Source organism: Pseudorca crassidens, chromosome X (assembly GCF_039906515.1).
Source record: "Pseudorca crassidens isolate mPseCra1 chromosome X, mPseCra1.hap1, whole genome shotgun sequence".
NCBI lineage: Eukaryota > Metazoa > Chordata > Mammalia > Artiodactyla > Delphinidae > Pseudorca > Pseudorca crassidens.
The window spans coordinates 124,899,745-124,916,209 of NC_090317.1; the positions used below are offsets into that span (position 1 = coordinate 124,899,745).

A 16,465-nucleotide genomic window follows, 5' to 3' on the forward strand; every position below is an offset into this window, starting at 1 on the left:
GAAGCAACAGACACTTCGAGGTGGGGTGGGATGAAATCTAGCCGCAAGTCCCAGCTGCCGTCCAGCACACCTTGCTCACCTCTCTTTCTCTCTGGTTTTCCTTTACCCTTTGACGGCAACTGTTTCCACTTAACCAACCGTCACAATAAACTGCATGCCAGTCTGTCTGTGTGTGTGCCTAGCTACATATTACTATATATCCATGGAATAATTTCTGTTTTCTGCTAAGTTTAAAACTAGGGGATCTTCCTCCCCTTCTTTTTCCTTTCCCCCTTTTCTCTCAGTAACAGTGACAACAAAATTTGTTCTTAAGAATTTCCCTTTCTTTTAAAAGAAACCCTAATTATGGAGCCCCTGATTATACTTTTTCATGGGTCAGTAGCTCTGGCTTGAATGGTAGGGTCTGTCCATCAGCCATATTTCCTGAGGGTCCACTACAGATGGAGGAAAAAGTTCAAACACTGAAGAAAAAGGTTCTAGAACATGCAAACTATTATATATAGAATGGATAAACAACAAGGTCTTACTGTATAGAACAGGGAACTATATTCTATATCCTGTGATAAACCATCATGGAAAAGATTATGAAAAGAATGGATATCTGTGTATGACTGAATCACTCTGCTGTGCAGCAGAAATTAACACACGGTAAATCAACTATATTTCCATAAAATAAATTTCCAAAAAAAAAAGTTCTAAAATAAATAAAAACCATCCACCCTCAAAGGAACTATCAGTTCAACAGCTGCAGCCCTGCTTATCCTCACTTTGGAGCTATTTCTCCCTGTCAAGTCGCTGAGATGAATTATTTGATCTTTGCCATTTTGATGCTTCTGCTAAAAAGCTAAAAAGCTAAAGGGCTTCCAGGGTCCCTTCTAGAGCCCGAAGTCCAAGGGCCGGGCGATTCTCAAGTCTCCCTGTTGTAAGGCTCCCAGAATCCTGGCACCTTAACGAGGGACCAGCCCTAAAGCTGGGGGCTCACAGCCCCTACTGGGCATTCCATCCTTAGTTCTCTGGGCCCTGACTCACCTCTAGAAGAATGAGGCAGTAAAAACTTAGCCGTATAGGCTGAGGCCTACACCCTTCACAATAATTAAATCACTGCTTTGGAAGCATGCACCCAACATTGCCAAGTGATGTGTAAAATATGATGGAAAAATCAACATCTTCATCAAAAAAATCTAGACCAAATCAGAAGTAATTGGAGGGTTTTGTGTTAAATTTGGACACTAGATGTTTTTATGTGTATAGTTTTAACTTTTCAAGAAATATCCTTATTATTGTTGTCTGGTGGTGTGGGGAAGGGAGGTCGGTGCCTCGTGAGTTTAGGAAGAGAATACCTGTATCCTGGGTCCCTGCGTTTTTCTTGTTGGCCATGTTAAATATTGACCTCCTGGAATCCACAAGCAGCCGGTAGTATCCAGCCGTTAAGCAGGCCAGGTTCATGGCATCGGAAGATTCCATCAAGAGCGTGATGGGCTACACAAAAGAGAATGTTTTGGTTAAAACCATTCCTCCTTAATAACCTCCCTCAAGGGACAACTACGTTTGTGCTTATGGAATGTGAACAAACGAAGTTTTGGAGCGACTGTTTCACTGAAGAAACGCAAATGGGGGAAAGGTCAGGTATAACAGAGAGCCTGACTGAAAAACGTTCAGGTGACAACATTTTGAAAGGCTAGACATTTGGAACCTTTCCCAAGTCATAATGGATTAAAAAAAAAAAGATTGGCTTTGTTCCAAATAGTTAATATTTTTAAAAGTCATAGTTAAGGAGTCAGTTACTAGTTGTGAACCCGCCATCTGAAAAAAAATCACAGGAAGATTAAGTTTGGGTTCGTGGTGAAAATTCGTGTTGAAGCAAAGCAAAAATCAAGTGGAAATTACTGCTAAGACTGAATGAAAAGTGTCAAAGAGATCCAGGAAAATGACGCTTCTAAAAGAAACTGTAAATTCAGAGGAGGGCAAAACAGACATGGGAGTTGAGAAAAGGCCCTGCCAGAACTTTCTGGAAACTATGAGGTTACCATATAACTGGACGTGGATCTTGGGCATACAGGGAAGCAATTACCTCGTTGAGTAAGGAAGGGTGGACTTGCTGGTGTGTTCTTGTTGAAAGAGAGAGAAAGTGAGAGGGAAATAAGGGAGCAAAGAACAAGCAGGCACCCGGAGAGGCACAGAAACAGCGAGATGACAGGCCTCTTGCTTTCACTGCCACGGGTAGCACCCTGGCCTTGGCTGGTGAAACCTAATTTCCACCCAAAGCCCCTATACTACTTGATGTGCTGCCTTTTCCTTCCATTTCAACTGTCGTCTCCCTCCAAGCCACCCCACAATTTTTTTCAGTAGGCAGGAAACCACCCATAGGGTCTTGTCACCCATTTCTGTTGGAGACAGATTATCCCTGTTATCAGGTCTGTGATGACTGCACCTGATATACCCTTTCTTCCACCTGTTTTCCATGACAGGCTATTGTTCTCAGCATCCTCGGTTATGGACCGGGACAGGCACGCCAAGTCTCCTCTTGGACTTTCTTTGCCATGAAGTCAAGGGCGACGCCCTGGATTCAGCCCACGGAACGCCATGGGCCACGGCCAGCGCGCCTGAGCTGCACGCTCGCCCTTTCACGCTCATCTTTTCCTGCTGCACAGCACACTGAGGCTTCCCTTTGGCTGTGCAGAAGCCCTTTTCCACGTTCTCCTTTACTCTCAAATCTGCCCCTCCCACGCCCTGGTGGGCATGAGGCTGGGAGCGGGTTAGGGGTAGGGGGAGTTCTCAGAGCACTCGTCCTGGGTCACCCTGTTTCCTTTGTGGACTCACTGTCTCTCTTTGGATCCAGTGCCTTTTCTCTCTAGAAACATCAGATACATTAACGCTGCCAAAATCCAATGACTCATCTATTACATACTGGGACAAGAAGGTGGGGACAGGGGACCTGGATTACATCCTGTCAACTTCTGTTTGGGGAGGAAATGTCTGCTCTCTGAGGACAATCTCAGATAGTTGTTTCAAATGAAATGGCCGTGATATTAAAGGGGCCAGATGTTCAGCCAGCACTAATTGCTATAGCATGAAAAGACAGATTGACTAAAATACTCAGTTTTTCCAAAAGAATAAGCACATATGGATGCAACCTAACAAAAGGGAAAGGGGGTTCTGAACAAAGTTGGGAAAAATCTCCCTGACTCTATACAAGAGCCACAGATTCTAGAGAGTAAGTAGGGAGACGTGTCCCCTACTCTCCATGTATGGTTCATGCACTCTGGAGCCGGAAGGGACTTTAGAAATGAACTCACTTGCTTTCTCACGTAGAGATGAAGAAATGGAGCCCAGAGAAAGAGAGTGACTCGTCCCCCAACCACAGAGCTGTCTAGTGAGGACTCGAGCCCTCACACCTGAGTTGGGTGGACTTTTTCTGCACCCGTGGCGCCTTCCATGCGCTGCACATGTTGACATTTTGCCTCTTTATAAATATCTGCAGCACTATCAGGAAGCAAGGCCACGTTCAAGGCCACGTGTCAGTGTCTGAAAGACTTACCTTCACGTCCAGCACATGGAGCTCCACCCTCACCAAGTTCTCCTCTTCAGTAAACATCTCAATCCTATTGACGTGGCTGAAGTCAGCTAAAAGAGCCACTAGATTGGTTTTGGTGTTTATCACGTGGCTTATGCCGTAGCGGGGCCCCACCAGGAGGGTCACTTCTGAGCGCTTTTCTGCCTGCTGAGAAAGAGACATTGACAAAATATTAAAACTACTAGACCTCTGGGAATTCCTTGGAGGTCCAGTGGTTAGGACTCCACACTTTCACTGCCCGGGGCCCCGGGTTCAATCCCTGGTCAGGGAACTAAGATCCCGCAAGTCACGTAGTACTGCGTCCAATAAATAAATTAATTAATTAAATTAAATAAAAATACTAGACCTCTGAAGCACCAGGCAAAGCTGAACCTGAGAGTCTGTTTTTATAAGATTACATTTTCTTTAGAAAGTATTCCTGGGTTACGTTGTACTAAATCATCCAATTAGAAGAACCAGATATATGATTGCAGCGAGGCTCTGATAGAATTATGAATAATGTAGAAAGTAAATGTTATCATAGCACATATATCCATTATCATGAGAAGCTTGTAGAAATGAGGATTTTTTAAAATCATTCTGGCCCAGTGATTTAAAAGGAGGCCATTGTGCGAGCGCATTCTCTCGGCTCTCCACATTTCTTTTTCTAGGGCATTCTGCAGTGGCATTATCTAGCTTAACATTTCTTCTGATATTTTCACACTGGGGTGCAGTCAATTAGAAATAAGGGCTGGAAAAGATTCACAGCTGATTTGCTTTTGTCATCAGACAGCTCATTCAAGACAGCCTAGACAGTGACATTTTGCAGGCCTCTGTGGCTTCCATGAAAAAGCAAGGAAAAGAAATTACCACTAATGTTGCCTTGAACACACGGCCCCCATACAGTCGAAGGTCACTGAGGAACTTGAGATAATGGACCTTGGCTTGAAGTGCGGAGAGCTGAGGAGAGAAAAGAAACCTCAGGTGTTCACTCCATCCGGCGTGATTGTGTTCCGGATGGACACCAGCCGAAAACAAGGGCAAACGAGAAGGATGCTTCTACTGCCAACAGATGGGGTGTGACAAGGGCTCTTCATGAGGAATGAAAGTAAACTGCTCTGTATTTGGTTTCCTGATCAAGGGCCGCAACAGAACATCTAGATTTAAATCTTTTCGTTTTGGGGGAAAAATATGGATTTGCTGGGCCAGAGCACTCAACAAGTCAGAATGAGATGATAGAATTCTCCACTGCAATGGGTGCGTGCAGAGTTTGTGGGAGCTGTTTTGAATACACACCTGCAATCCATAGAAAGCCTTTTAAATGGGCTCTTCACTCCCATCTTGTTTCTTCCAGTCTTTGCAAGTTTTCAGGGAAAGTGAACTTTCTGAGCACCAATCATTGTGGAAATGTTTGAACTCACTATCTAGGTCAATTCCAAGAAATGACTCTAAGAATTCAATTTCAAGAATCCATTGATTCAATTCTAAGAATCTATTGAGTTTCATGAATGACTGACAAATGAAATTTTATCCAGGTAAAATTGATCTTTATAAAGACTTAAAAATGCAGATTCCCATATCCTAAAAAAGTACTTGATTGAAAAAAGTCCACGTTTCAATCTAAAATATGATACAAAACTACTACACATGAAATAGATAAACAACAAGGTCCTACTGTATAGCACAGGGAACTGTACTCAATATCTTATAATAAACCATAATGGAAAAGAATCTGAAAAAGAATATATACATATATATATACACACACACACGCACATATATATGTATAACTGAATCACTTTGCTGTACACCTGAAACACTTTAAATCGACTATACTTCAAAAAAATTTTTTTAATTAAAAAAAATGAAAGAAAGAAAAAAAGTCCACATTTCATACCAAATGTGCCAGGAAAGTTTGTTAGAGGTGAAATTTTCCAACGAGGTGTAGAACATCAAGTAGCAAGGACTGTAAAACTCTGTTTTCAATTGCAGATAACTTGCCAACTCATTTGTCAACCGTACCTCAATGTGCTATCCTTTATATAATTGTAGTTTAGAACCAATCATCCAGCCGACTTCTTTCAAAAATCCAAAGCACTTTGCAAATTGATTTGAAATCAAACCACTCACTCTTAACTAGAAAAAAAATGACCGTTATAGAAGGACAGTGATAGATAGACTGATCTTAGAGCAGTTATCCAAATTATTACAAAACCAGTGGGCCAGGCTTGGAAGAAAATCACACCAAGTCAATTAAAAGAAAGTAGCTTTGGGCAAGTCAGAACTGATACTTAGAACATCTTGACCCATGACATCCTGCTATATTTCCATAAGCTGAATGCTTACAGAAACTGGGAAGTAAGTCAAAGGTGGCTGATAGTGTGTCAAAGTTGATCACACGTTTAAAAAAGTCATTGGGGGTGAGGAGGGAGCAGAAATAAGTATGTGTCAGCCAGTAAAAAGGACTTAAAATCAGATACTAAAAGACCAAAGAACTAGCCACACAAATGATTTGTATTAGAGTCACACACATTTCTATGGCTGGTATCACTGAGAAACTGTTCTTGGGTTGTCAGACTGTCTCCAATTTTATAGGTCCTGGATTTTAAGGCTCCTTCTCTTTCTGGTTCCTGAAACCCTGTGCTTTTATTACCAATAAACATAACTCTCTATTCTGACCAACAGTATATTTTAAAGTGTCCTTTGTATCTCTTTTACTTGATTAAAAAAAAGGAGAATTTAACACTAATGATGGTGAATGACAGAACTAAGTTTATCTTCTAAAAGTAAGAGTTAATTCAGTGGTTGTCAGTTGGGGGTGATTTTGGCAAAATCCAGAGACATTTTTGTTTGTCACGATTGAGGGGGTGGGCGCTACTGACATCTCATGGGTAGAGGACAGCGACGCTGCTAAACATCACACAATGCACAGGACAGCCCTTCTTCTCCAACGAAGAATGATCTGGTCCCCAATGTCAATAGAGCCAAGGTAGAGAAACCTTGGTTTAATTCATGTGGCGTCTAGTCTGCAGGAACCCTTACTGGCTGCTGTGCACTTAAGCTGGTCTGAGTGGTAAGCAAAAATATGATGAAAATATTTTGCAATTCTATCCTCTAATCCCAAGGTCTCAGAGGCTTTGCAAGGTTCTCCTACATGCTCACGTGAACGCACACACAATCCGTACAATAAGGAGTCTGTAGCTTACAAGGAATAAATAGGCCTCCATTAGAATACTGATCTTTCATTTAGTCTTAGAAACATGTTAATAGTTAAAAAAAAGAAGGTTATATAGTGTTACATCCTCTGCAAATCTGGTGCTAAGTATTTTATTCACGGGCTAATTTTAAACATTTTAAAAAATGTATGCAAGCCTCACTTTTTAAAATCCATTTTCTATTAAGATGCAAATGTGATACCTTTTTACCGGGTGGTACCAAGTTTTGATTTGCTTTGACAAGGTGTGAAAGTGCTTTCTTTATGTTCTTCTCTTTCATGCTTTGCAGCACAGCAGAGGGAAGAAAAGTCTCTAATCCCCATTCTTTTCTGCAATAAAGAGCATATCTTTAATTTCACATTCTTGTGATGATTAGATATCTAAGACAAAATGGCACTCTGATGTTTGTTGGAACAAATGAACTCTTGGTAAGGCAGGGAATGGAGACAAGTCCCCAATTACGGAAGCAACTTTTAATTTATATTCAGGAAACATACTATTTGATCATTAATCCATATGTTTGCATTTTAAAAGAAATATATTCTTCACTCTCCAGAGAGAAGGCTAATGAGGCATTTGGTACCAATGGAAATTGAACAGACACTTTATCCAACCCACCTCTGAGTCTCTTAGAGTTCATTCACGTATCTGAGTTTGTACTTCCAACACCAATTTCTCTCCATCCCTTTGTTTATTCCCATTGTCACCTCTCCCTGTCTGCCCATGCTCTTTCTGTCTTCTCTTAGAAGGATAAATGTAACTCCTTCATGTTCCCAAACTATTCTTTCCTCCCCATCTCCCTCATCAATGGTGTTCTCCAGAAACACACAATTCTCTTTTCTCCCACCCAGATAGTATCTATCTAACTCCTTCCGTCAACATTTCTTGCTGAGGAGGGGAGGGGGTTGCTGGTATGGAGACAGGGTAGGGTTCAGGACCCTTAAGTATGTCTGGTACTGACAAAGAGATGCAAACATCACTCATAGGTGTGGATATACAAGGAAAAAAAACAACAAATGGGCCTGGGTTAGTATATTCTTGCCAAGAGCCCATGTTCCCAACAGTGACTACAACCCTATCCTAGGAAGGTTCCATATTTTGAATTCTAGGAAATTTATCCTGATTGGTCATGTGCCCAACCAGAATCTTCTAAATTATGTGAAGACTTTCGAGAAGGTTCTGGTTATTTCTCCGGCTCCAGATCCTCTCTAAAGAAGGGTAGGAAGACAGCTTTCCCCCACTTGACCATTCACACCCTTTTCACTAGTTAAGATGGTGTTTCTTTGTGATCACTGCTTTCTTCCTTCTCCTTCTCCTCAACTTGTACTTACTATTTTTACCCATCATTTGGCACTCCTTACGGGGTACCCTGTAATTCTACTTGTATCATTATTTTACATCATTACTTTTCATTCTATGTCTTGTCTTTATAATCAGATCACAAATTCTTCAAAGGTTAAGATTATAATTTACAATATTTTCTTTTCTCTTAGTATAAAGACAGTAAGTCCCCTACATAGGAACCTTCAAGTTGCAAACTTTCAAAGATGCAAACATGCGTTCACATCAACGTCGGGCGTGAGTGAAATGGCAGCTGGCCCTCCGTGTCCTACTGCTGACGATCCTTCAGCTCTACCATCTCCCACCTCCTCTCCCTCCTGCAGTCAGTAACTCTTCTTGTCTGTTCACTAGATGCCAGCCGCAAAAGTATGCCAGCTGTTGTACTGGACTGCTGTATTTTTCAAGGTACTGTACTGTAAGATTAAAAATGTTTTCTTTATTTTTGTGTTTGTTTGTTTTTTATGTATTGTTTGTGTGAAAAGTATTATAAGCCTATTATAATACAGTATTATATAGCCGATTGTGTTAGTTGGGTACCTAGCCTAACTTTGTTGGACTTAGGAACAAACTGGACTTAGCAATGCGCTCTCGGAACAGAACTCGTTTGTATGTAGGGGAATTACTGTATCACATAAAATGTTCAATGAACGTTTGTTGGGTGAATGAATGAATTAATGAGAACATTAATTAATCATCATAGACTCTGCAAGATTCTTAGGCAAGCTAGTTATCTCTGGAAGTTTTTGATTGTACCACACTCAACCTGGTAAAATGTGGGTACAGAAAGTAGGAACAGAAATGCATTTCGGTTGTCTGAAAATCATCTCAAGTTGTGCAGGCCAACTTTTCAAGTGGGATCCAGTTTCATCTGTTCCTAAGATCCTCAGAAAGGGGAATGGATGAGGGTGTGAATGGATCCACTCAAGCGCGAGACCTCTTTGTGAGCCGAATCTCTCTCGGGCTCCAGTCCTGGCATGTGTGGCAAGAGAGAAAGAGACAAACCATCTGCAAAAAGGAGTGCACTGAGATTGGAAGGCCTGGGCTTCTCAAACTGCACACAAGGATCTGTCCCCAGGCAGTGACAGGAGAACGGAGAGTGGAAAGATCAGGGGCACTGGGGGTCAGCAACCTGGAGCTCTCATCTTCCCAAACGCAGGCTTGCAAACCCATCGAGAAGAAACCATTTCACTCCGTGGGGGACGACCTGGCGCTGGGGAACCCAGAAAGGCTTTACAGGCAGCCCACGGGAAACTTCTCTGGGATGTGGAGTTTTAATCAGCCATATGCCACTTGGAGGTGGAGACAGAGCAGACGCTAAGGCCTGTAGTGTTACGTGGAGATGAGGCTTCAGCCCCACCATAAACTTTGAAACATGAGTATTTCTTTTTTCTTAGCATTAGAGCTGCCAGGATTAAGAAAATGGTGGCTGCTTTAGGCTGTTGGATCACCTTCCAACAGGAAGCATACAGACTGGGAGACAGAGGGTTCTCTTTTAAAGGATGACTCTTATATAAGCTCGTCAACTGAAGGCAACATAAACTGCTTTTTTCTAACAAGAGGGGATCTTTTCTGGCTAAAGAGGTAGTATACTGCTGTTGTAAATGCCATATTCAGCAAGAGAAGGCATTTATTTTCCAAACAGCATTTGATTCATGAAACAAAGTTTGTGTGGCATCCTTTCCCACGCTGTCGCAGTTCTTTATTACAACTACCATCCTTCCTGATTAGGACTCAAAGAATTACTTTGTATACTGCATTTTGATCATCTAAAAGCAATCTCTGGTTATGCACACCATTTTCTAAACACAGGTCTTCAAATGATCACACAACCTATAGCACGATGTGGAGTCCCACCGCCTGTGTTCGAATCCTACCCCCTCTAGTTAATAGCCAGTGTGACTCAGGCAAGTTATTTAACCGTCTGTGCCTCGGCTTGCTCATCTGTCAAACGGAGCTACACTCCTACTGACTTCATAGGGAGGTTTTGGGAATCAAACAGCTTAATGTCTGAAGAGTGCTGAGACCAAAGCTTGCTTTAGAACCAAGTTCATTTAGGAATTTAAAAATGTATGCTTCATTTTAAATGTGACCCTCAATTTAACCACAATTCTCTAAAGGTGGACTAGGTAAGAAATGGTGTCTTCCACCGAACATGAACAGAGTATTCATATATTTTGCCTCTGGTTAACACATGCTCTGCCACAAACGACATCAATTTTGGAAATAGACATACACATCAAAAATACCCTTGGGCATTAAGGAGGCAACATCTTTGTCTCCGAAATGGCTCCGAGAGTCAACACTTACTCAATGTACTTGAGGGAGATTTTCTGCGTCTGCTTGGTGGTCACGGTTGCGATGTACATTTGCAACGCCGCCAGCCGCAGGGCGATGTCATATTTCAGCTCCGGCCCAAACCGCTCCTGAACGACGTCGTTACAACTCTGAAAAGAGACCAGCAGAGGGCGCAGCTTGTCAAAGGATGCACTGCGTTGCCTTAGAGGGACAGGTGACAGGCGTTTCCCCACTGTCCCACCTTCACTTCCAAGGCAAGGAGCCAAATGTGGAAACATTTTCACCGCTGCTTGGAACGAGTCAGTATTTAAGCGCACGCACAAACACAGAGACCACACAAACATTCAACATCATCACGAGCGAGCTGCTATTTAAATATTTAGCTTCTTGTAAAAATAATGAGAAATTTAGTAATGGAATTTCCAAACACAGGTGCCACGACTGAACACGTGAAGCCCTAGTAGCATGATGTGGCTTCTGTAGCTAGGCTGCCGGGATTGGAATCCTGGGTTCCAATTCTCTTTTTCCACTTTAAGAGGAAAGAATCCTCTTTCCCTACTTTCACCGTGTGACCTTGGGCAAGGCCCTTAATTGTTCTGTGCCTCCGTTTCCTCTTCTTTAAGTTGGGGATAATACTTCCCATTCGCAGGGTTGTGACAAGGATTAAGTGAGTTAACAAGCCCTTAGAATTCCATCCGGTAAATTGGAAGCACTCATACATGTTTAGAGCTGTCATCATCAATGTCACCCTCCTGCTATCATCCAGAGCGGTTTCGGGGAGGTAGAATGAGCAAGGTGATGGAGAGCAGCAGCTCTGGACCTACACCTGCCTCGGGGTCCTGGCTTTACCAATGGCTACCTCTGTGCATAAACTTCAAGCAGTTTACTTCGCTCTTGCAGCCTCAGTTTACTCATCTGTGCAATGGGGATTCATACCAACGACTTGGCCGGAGTGGAGAGGGTGGTGAGGATGAGCTGAGATGCACGCTTTGCCACAGCGCCTTGGCGCACTCAGTGGAGGGTGGCTCTTGAAATCGTCAGTCCGTTCCAGTGGTGACTGCCCCCACTGAGACTTTGAGGGAGTCCCTCGGCTTTAGTTTGTTCACATGTAAAAGGGTGACACCTACCTCACAGGGTTTGGGGTGAGCATCAGATTGAAGAGGGGCTGAGAGGGTACTGTAACGTGTCAAGCCCTCCAGGACCACAAGTGAAGGGTCTGAGGGCGCCATTCTCACTCCTGCACGGAGCAAACACTGAGCCAAACGTTGATGGGAAGCACGGTGCTGCTTAAGTATATTCTGCATGTGTGTTTACTTATTTTCGTTATTGGAAACTAGGTTCTTGGGCTAGAAAATATATTTAGCCTCTTTCTCCCTTCTTTATTCTTTGCCTTGTCCTCAAAAGATTTCAAATGAAAAACCGTATCAGGATTTGTTTGGCTCCTTTCTGAGCTAAGTACCTTTACGACCACTTCATGTATTGATTCTACTAAATGGGAACATGTACCCCATACGGTTTCTGCATACAGTATTTGCCCTTCAGATACATCCCCCTGGGACCCTACCTGCCTGCTCTGGGTGCCTGCCTCTCAGCCCATCCCTCACCCCCAAGAGTGAAGCCACATTCCCTTCCCTCCGTCCTTCACATGGTTTTCCACCTTCGTTTTTCCTTAAAATCCTACATCTATCTGGATTGCACTGTACTCCTGTTGGAAGTGGGTCTGATTAGAGGCAGGAGACAGGGTGGCTCTGAGGGAAGCTGCCATTTTGTTTTGCTAGTCTTGGGTTTACCAGTTATTTCCAAGAGCCCAGGGTTGTCCACAATGGGGTACCGGGGGTTTGAGGGTCCAGATAGGGTCATTTTATAGTCTTGTGAGGGATGAGGGTGGGCAAGTCTCTTGGCAAAGTGCCAGGCCATAACACGCACTCGAAGAACCAGTTTTTCGATAAACCATTTTGACAGATCACTTTCTTGTAGGACTGCTATTGCATGACAGATTTGAAACAGGATTTTAGCGTAGAATTTAGAGACAAAAGCTCCAAGTTGGATCCTAGGCTCTGTCAACTGCCAATCAAATGACCTTGGATGTGACACTTCATCTCTCTTGAGTCTCAGTTTTCTTATCTGAAAAAAAAATGGGCTAACAACAGCGAACTCTCAAGATTGCTAGCATACCTGCAAGGATGTTTCATAAAATGGAATGTGCTTTATAAAGGTGACTCATCACTATCTCTTGTCCTCAGAGTTGTGACTGCCGTTGTTTTTTCCCACTCCTGCTATACCCTGTATTTAACCAGACTTCTGAGTGGATTCTTTTGTCAAGGTGATTAGTCACTTAATTACATTATATAATTAGTTCAAACTGATCCCGGAGAACTAGTGTGATGTCTGACTTATATATATTTTTGGTACAGATTATGCATTTATTACTCTCAAGTACATTATTTAAAATATACTTATACACACAAATGGCGGTCATTGTTTTGCTAAACAGAGGTCTCAACAGACTCCGCTTTAGACCTACAAAAATTCATTTATAATGAATATGTGAGATATTAAAAAGGAAACCAGTACTGCTAAAGTGTTTGAAAACATTTTGTAGCCGTATCATCCTGTTTACCAATTGGTTTAACCATCGTTGTTTTAATAGACAGTGGACAGCTAAATGTCAGCACAGCTTATTATAATTATGAAACAGAACAGTCTGGATTATTAGGGTTTACTGTTATTATATATGCTGAAATCTGTAAAATACTTCATGGTCCATTAATGGCTAGGAGATTCTTATATATTATCACTATCGAAACCTCTGTGGTCATTGTCATGGCTTGTCAATGGCCACTGCCCTCATTAAGAGCCCACTAGGCAGAATTGATTTTTGTCTGTGTAACGTGATAGACATTGTTTCTGTTTCCTCTCTTGTTCTCCAGGCTAATTTTATTGCATCTTTTTAGTACCTTAAAATCAACACTCGGACACAGCACCATTCGCAGGCCCACTGACATACGCTACACAGATATGTAATTTTAGACCTACTGCACGTTCTGTGATACAAGGCATTTTGAGACAGAGGGTCTGAGTCCAAGAAATTTTCATTGCCTATTCTCAGTGGAGGATATATGAGATGATGGTAGGTTAATTTTGGCCGCTATCGCCCACCGTAACATGGCTCCCCCCTTCCTCCCCCAGTGCTGGCTACTCCTTGAAGGGATAGCTAATCCACCACCTGTGCAACACCCAAGCGGGGAAAGCAGAAATGTCTTCGGTCTTCAGCTAGTCCCAGGGCAAGAGCCCCGGACAGGTTTTCCTGTTCTCAGGACAGTCCCACAGGTAGAAAAGATGTGTCTTTTGAATAAGAAAGATTTCCATGAACTGCATTAGATTTGAGCAAACACCTTAAGCGCTTAGCACTACTCCCGGGCTACTTAAAAGGTCTCTCCTCCCCAAGACAAACGCAACCGGGCTCTTCTTTTAGAAATGCAATGGAATTGTGATGTTGCAAACAGAAGCCAAGTAAATGGCTTTAAAGCATCATCTTGTTAATGGGATGAGTATATAATTATAGAGAATGACAACTGAATGCATCTCGCGCTCTACAGCCACACGCTGATCGGCACCTGTAACTACTTATTTGCAACTAACAAGCTAAAAACATAGCACGTGACATGAGTTGCCGTGGCAGAGCCCCGGGTTGGTTCTCAGAAGGAATATGGGAAGATGCAGTAACAGATCAGCTGAGAATCAAGCTGTCCCGTGCAGTCAGGTCTGGGTTACCTGGCCTCTGGGGGAACAGGGGATATTGTAACCCAGATAACGAAAGTTTAACATTTAAGTTCATTGTTCTGGGTAGAAAACGGAGTGAAGTGTAGTGCACATTTCTTTATTTGATAAACAGGGTATATGGGCACGATTTGCCTTTTTCGGATGACTCCGGGTTATCTTCATAAACACTAATTATCCTTCTGAGTTGTAAATACCACAGTCTCCTCCAAAGACCACTGAAGTGGGGAACATTTAACAGGCCTTTCCCTGAGTGCCCCCATCTGCTGGAATGTTCTAGTATGTTCTGCTTCTTTCTCCTCCCACTTAATTTCTGTTCTCCACGGCTTATTGCCGTTTAATTTATGTTACTGTTCCTAATCTCTGACATCTATCTTGTCTACATCTCTCTGCCATCTTCTGTTTTCTTTTCACACCCAACTTTTTAAAGATTACAAAGGCTTTGAAATATACAAGAAAATACTGAGAATAGTAAAACAAATACCAGTCAGTATATCAACTACCCAGAGTTAACAAATGTTTCTTCTATTTTTCTTTTTCCTACGTTCTTTGCTTTTTATTTCTTACTTAGGGCTCCAGCAACCTTTGGCTTATACAGATATCCCCCAGCCAAAGAGAGCATTTTTTTGGCCTTACTCTTGCGTTTTCTCCTTTCTTTGTGGGGGAAGGTTACATTAAGGTTTACAACCTCTTTGAGTAATTCTAATGTAGATGCTTAAGCATTAGGTAAGTGGGCTCTTACTGTTTGATGTGATTATATTGGGAATTTAAGTAAGAGTAATGGGAAGCAGTTATAGAGAAATATAGGAACATCGCCTAAATATCAAGCAGATAAATTCCCTTATCCCTGGGATAAACAGCAAAGCGTCTCATTTCTGGAAGTCTTGCTTTTTGAAAATTATATCCCAGAATCAGATATAGACAGTCTGCAAAAAGATATATCTTCTTAAAGTTTTACTGCCTTGAAATGAATAATTCCATTACAATGAATATCACGGTATTTCAGAACAATCTAAGCACCAAATAAATGAATAAACAAAATAAGTAAATGAAGAAGGGAAAACTCTTTCTTACAGGAGAATGCCAGCAAATAACTGAAGAAGAAATAATAGAATTAGACAAATCATCATTTTCAACCATCGCAATAATATTTGGGCAAGAATCATCAACGAATACTAAAATGAACAGGTAAAAGGATAATGAGAGTTGCAAAGTGACTTTCCACAAATTACTTATTAACTATAAAAGGAAAAGTGGTAACTTCTGGAGAACATCAATTAGTATGAATGTTGACAAGAGTCAGTGTGAACCTTACCATGAAGGGGACAAAATGACATCACATGCCTCCTGATACGATGCACTAAGGAGGGCATGGAGTCATTCATGTTGTTGTTCTGCCCCCAATGCAGAGCCTCAATCTGATCATGAGAAAACCCCAGAGAAACCCAAATCGAGAGGTTTCTACAAAATAACTGATCAGCACTCCGCAAAACTGTCAAGGTCGTGAAAGTCAAAGAAAGGCTGAGGCATGCTCCAGACTGAAGCAGACTAAAGTAACATGCCAACTAAATGCAAAATGAGATCCGGGAGTGGATCCTATCCTAGAAAAAATTGATATAAGGGACCTTTTTGGGACAATGGGCAAAATTTGGACACAGACTGTAGATCCAATAATGGAAATGGATCCGTGTTAAATTTCCCGATTTGGTTAATTGTATAATGATTATATTAGAAAATGTTCTCATTACTAGAAAATATACTGACATATTTCGGGGTAAATGAGCATGGTTTTGGTACCTGACATTCATATGGTTTAGGAAAAAAATCGTGTGTGATGGGGGAAGGGGAGGACGTGTGCACACACTAAAGATAGGGTAAATGTAGTGAAATGGTAACAACTGGTGAATCCGGGTAAAGGATATCAAAGAGCTCATTTACTACTCTTGCATCTTTTTCATAAGGCTGAAATTATTTCAAAATCAAAAGTGAACATTTAAAAAGCACCCTGGAACCTCACTCAATATTTTGTAATCACCTATAGGGGAAGAGAATCTGAAGAATATATATATATATATAAAAATAACATAACTGAATTGCTGTGCTGTACACCTGAAACTAACATGATATTGTAAATCAGCTATACTACAATAAGAAAAAAGCACCATGGAATTCTTTTATAATACATTGAGCTTGGGCTGAGGGACGAAGAGAGAGAAGATCCCAAACTAAAGAATTCAGGGGGGAAAACCCCACAGTTAATTCATCCCACAATGTTAATATG

General features: G+C 41.8%; 1 protein-coding gene across 7 annotated transcripts in view; it reads right to left on the reverse strand.

Annotated features, from left to right (window-relative positions):
- Positions 1 to 16,465, reverse strand: part of FRMPD4 (FERM and PDZ domain containing 4) — a 542,135-nt gene that overhangs the window by 12,519 nt on the left and 513,151 nt on the right. For all 7 annotated transcript variants that reach the window (XM_067722357.1, XM_067722361.1, XM_067722356.1 and 4 more), the window contains 5 exons: positions 10,417 to 10,553; positions 6,971 to 7,097; positions 4,424 to 4,513; positions 3,539 to 3,721; positions 1,341 to 1,479 (listed from right to left, as the gene is read on the reverse strand). In XM_067722357.1, coding sequence (XP_067578458.1) covers positions 1,341 to 1,479; positions 3,539 to 3,721; positions 4,424 to 4,513; positions 6,971 to 7,097; positions 10,417 to 10,553 — 676 coding nt within the window. The remainder of the gene's footprint in view (positions 1 to 1,340; positions 1,480 to 3,538; positions 3,722 to 4,423; positions 4,514 to 6,970; positions 7,098 to 10,416; positions 10,554 to 16,465) is intronic.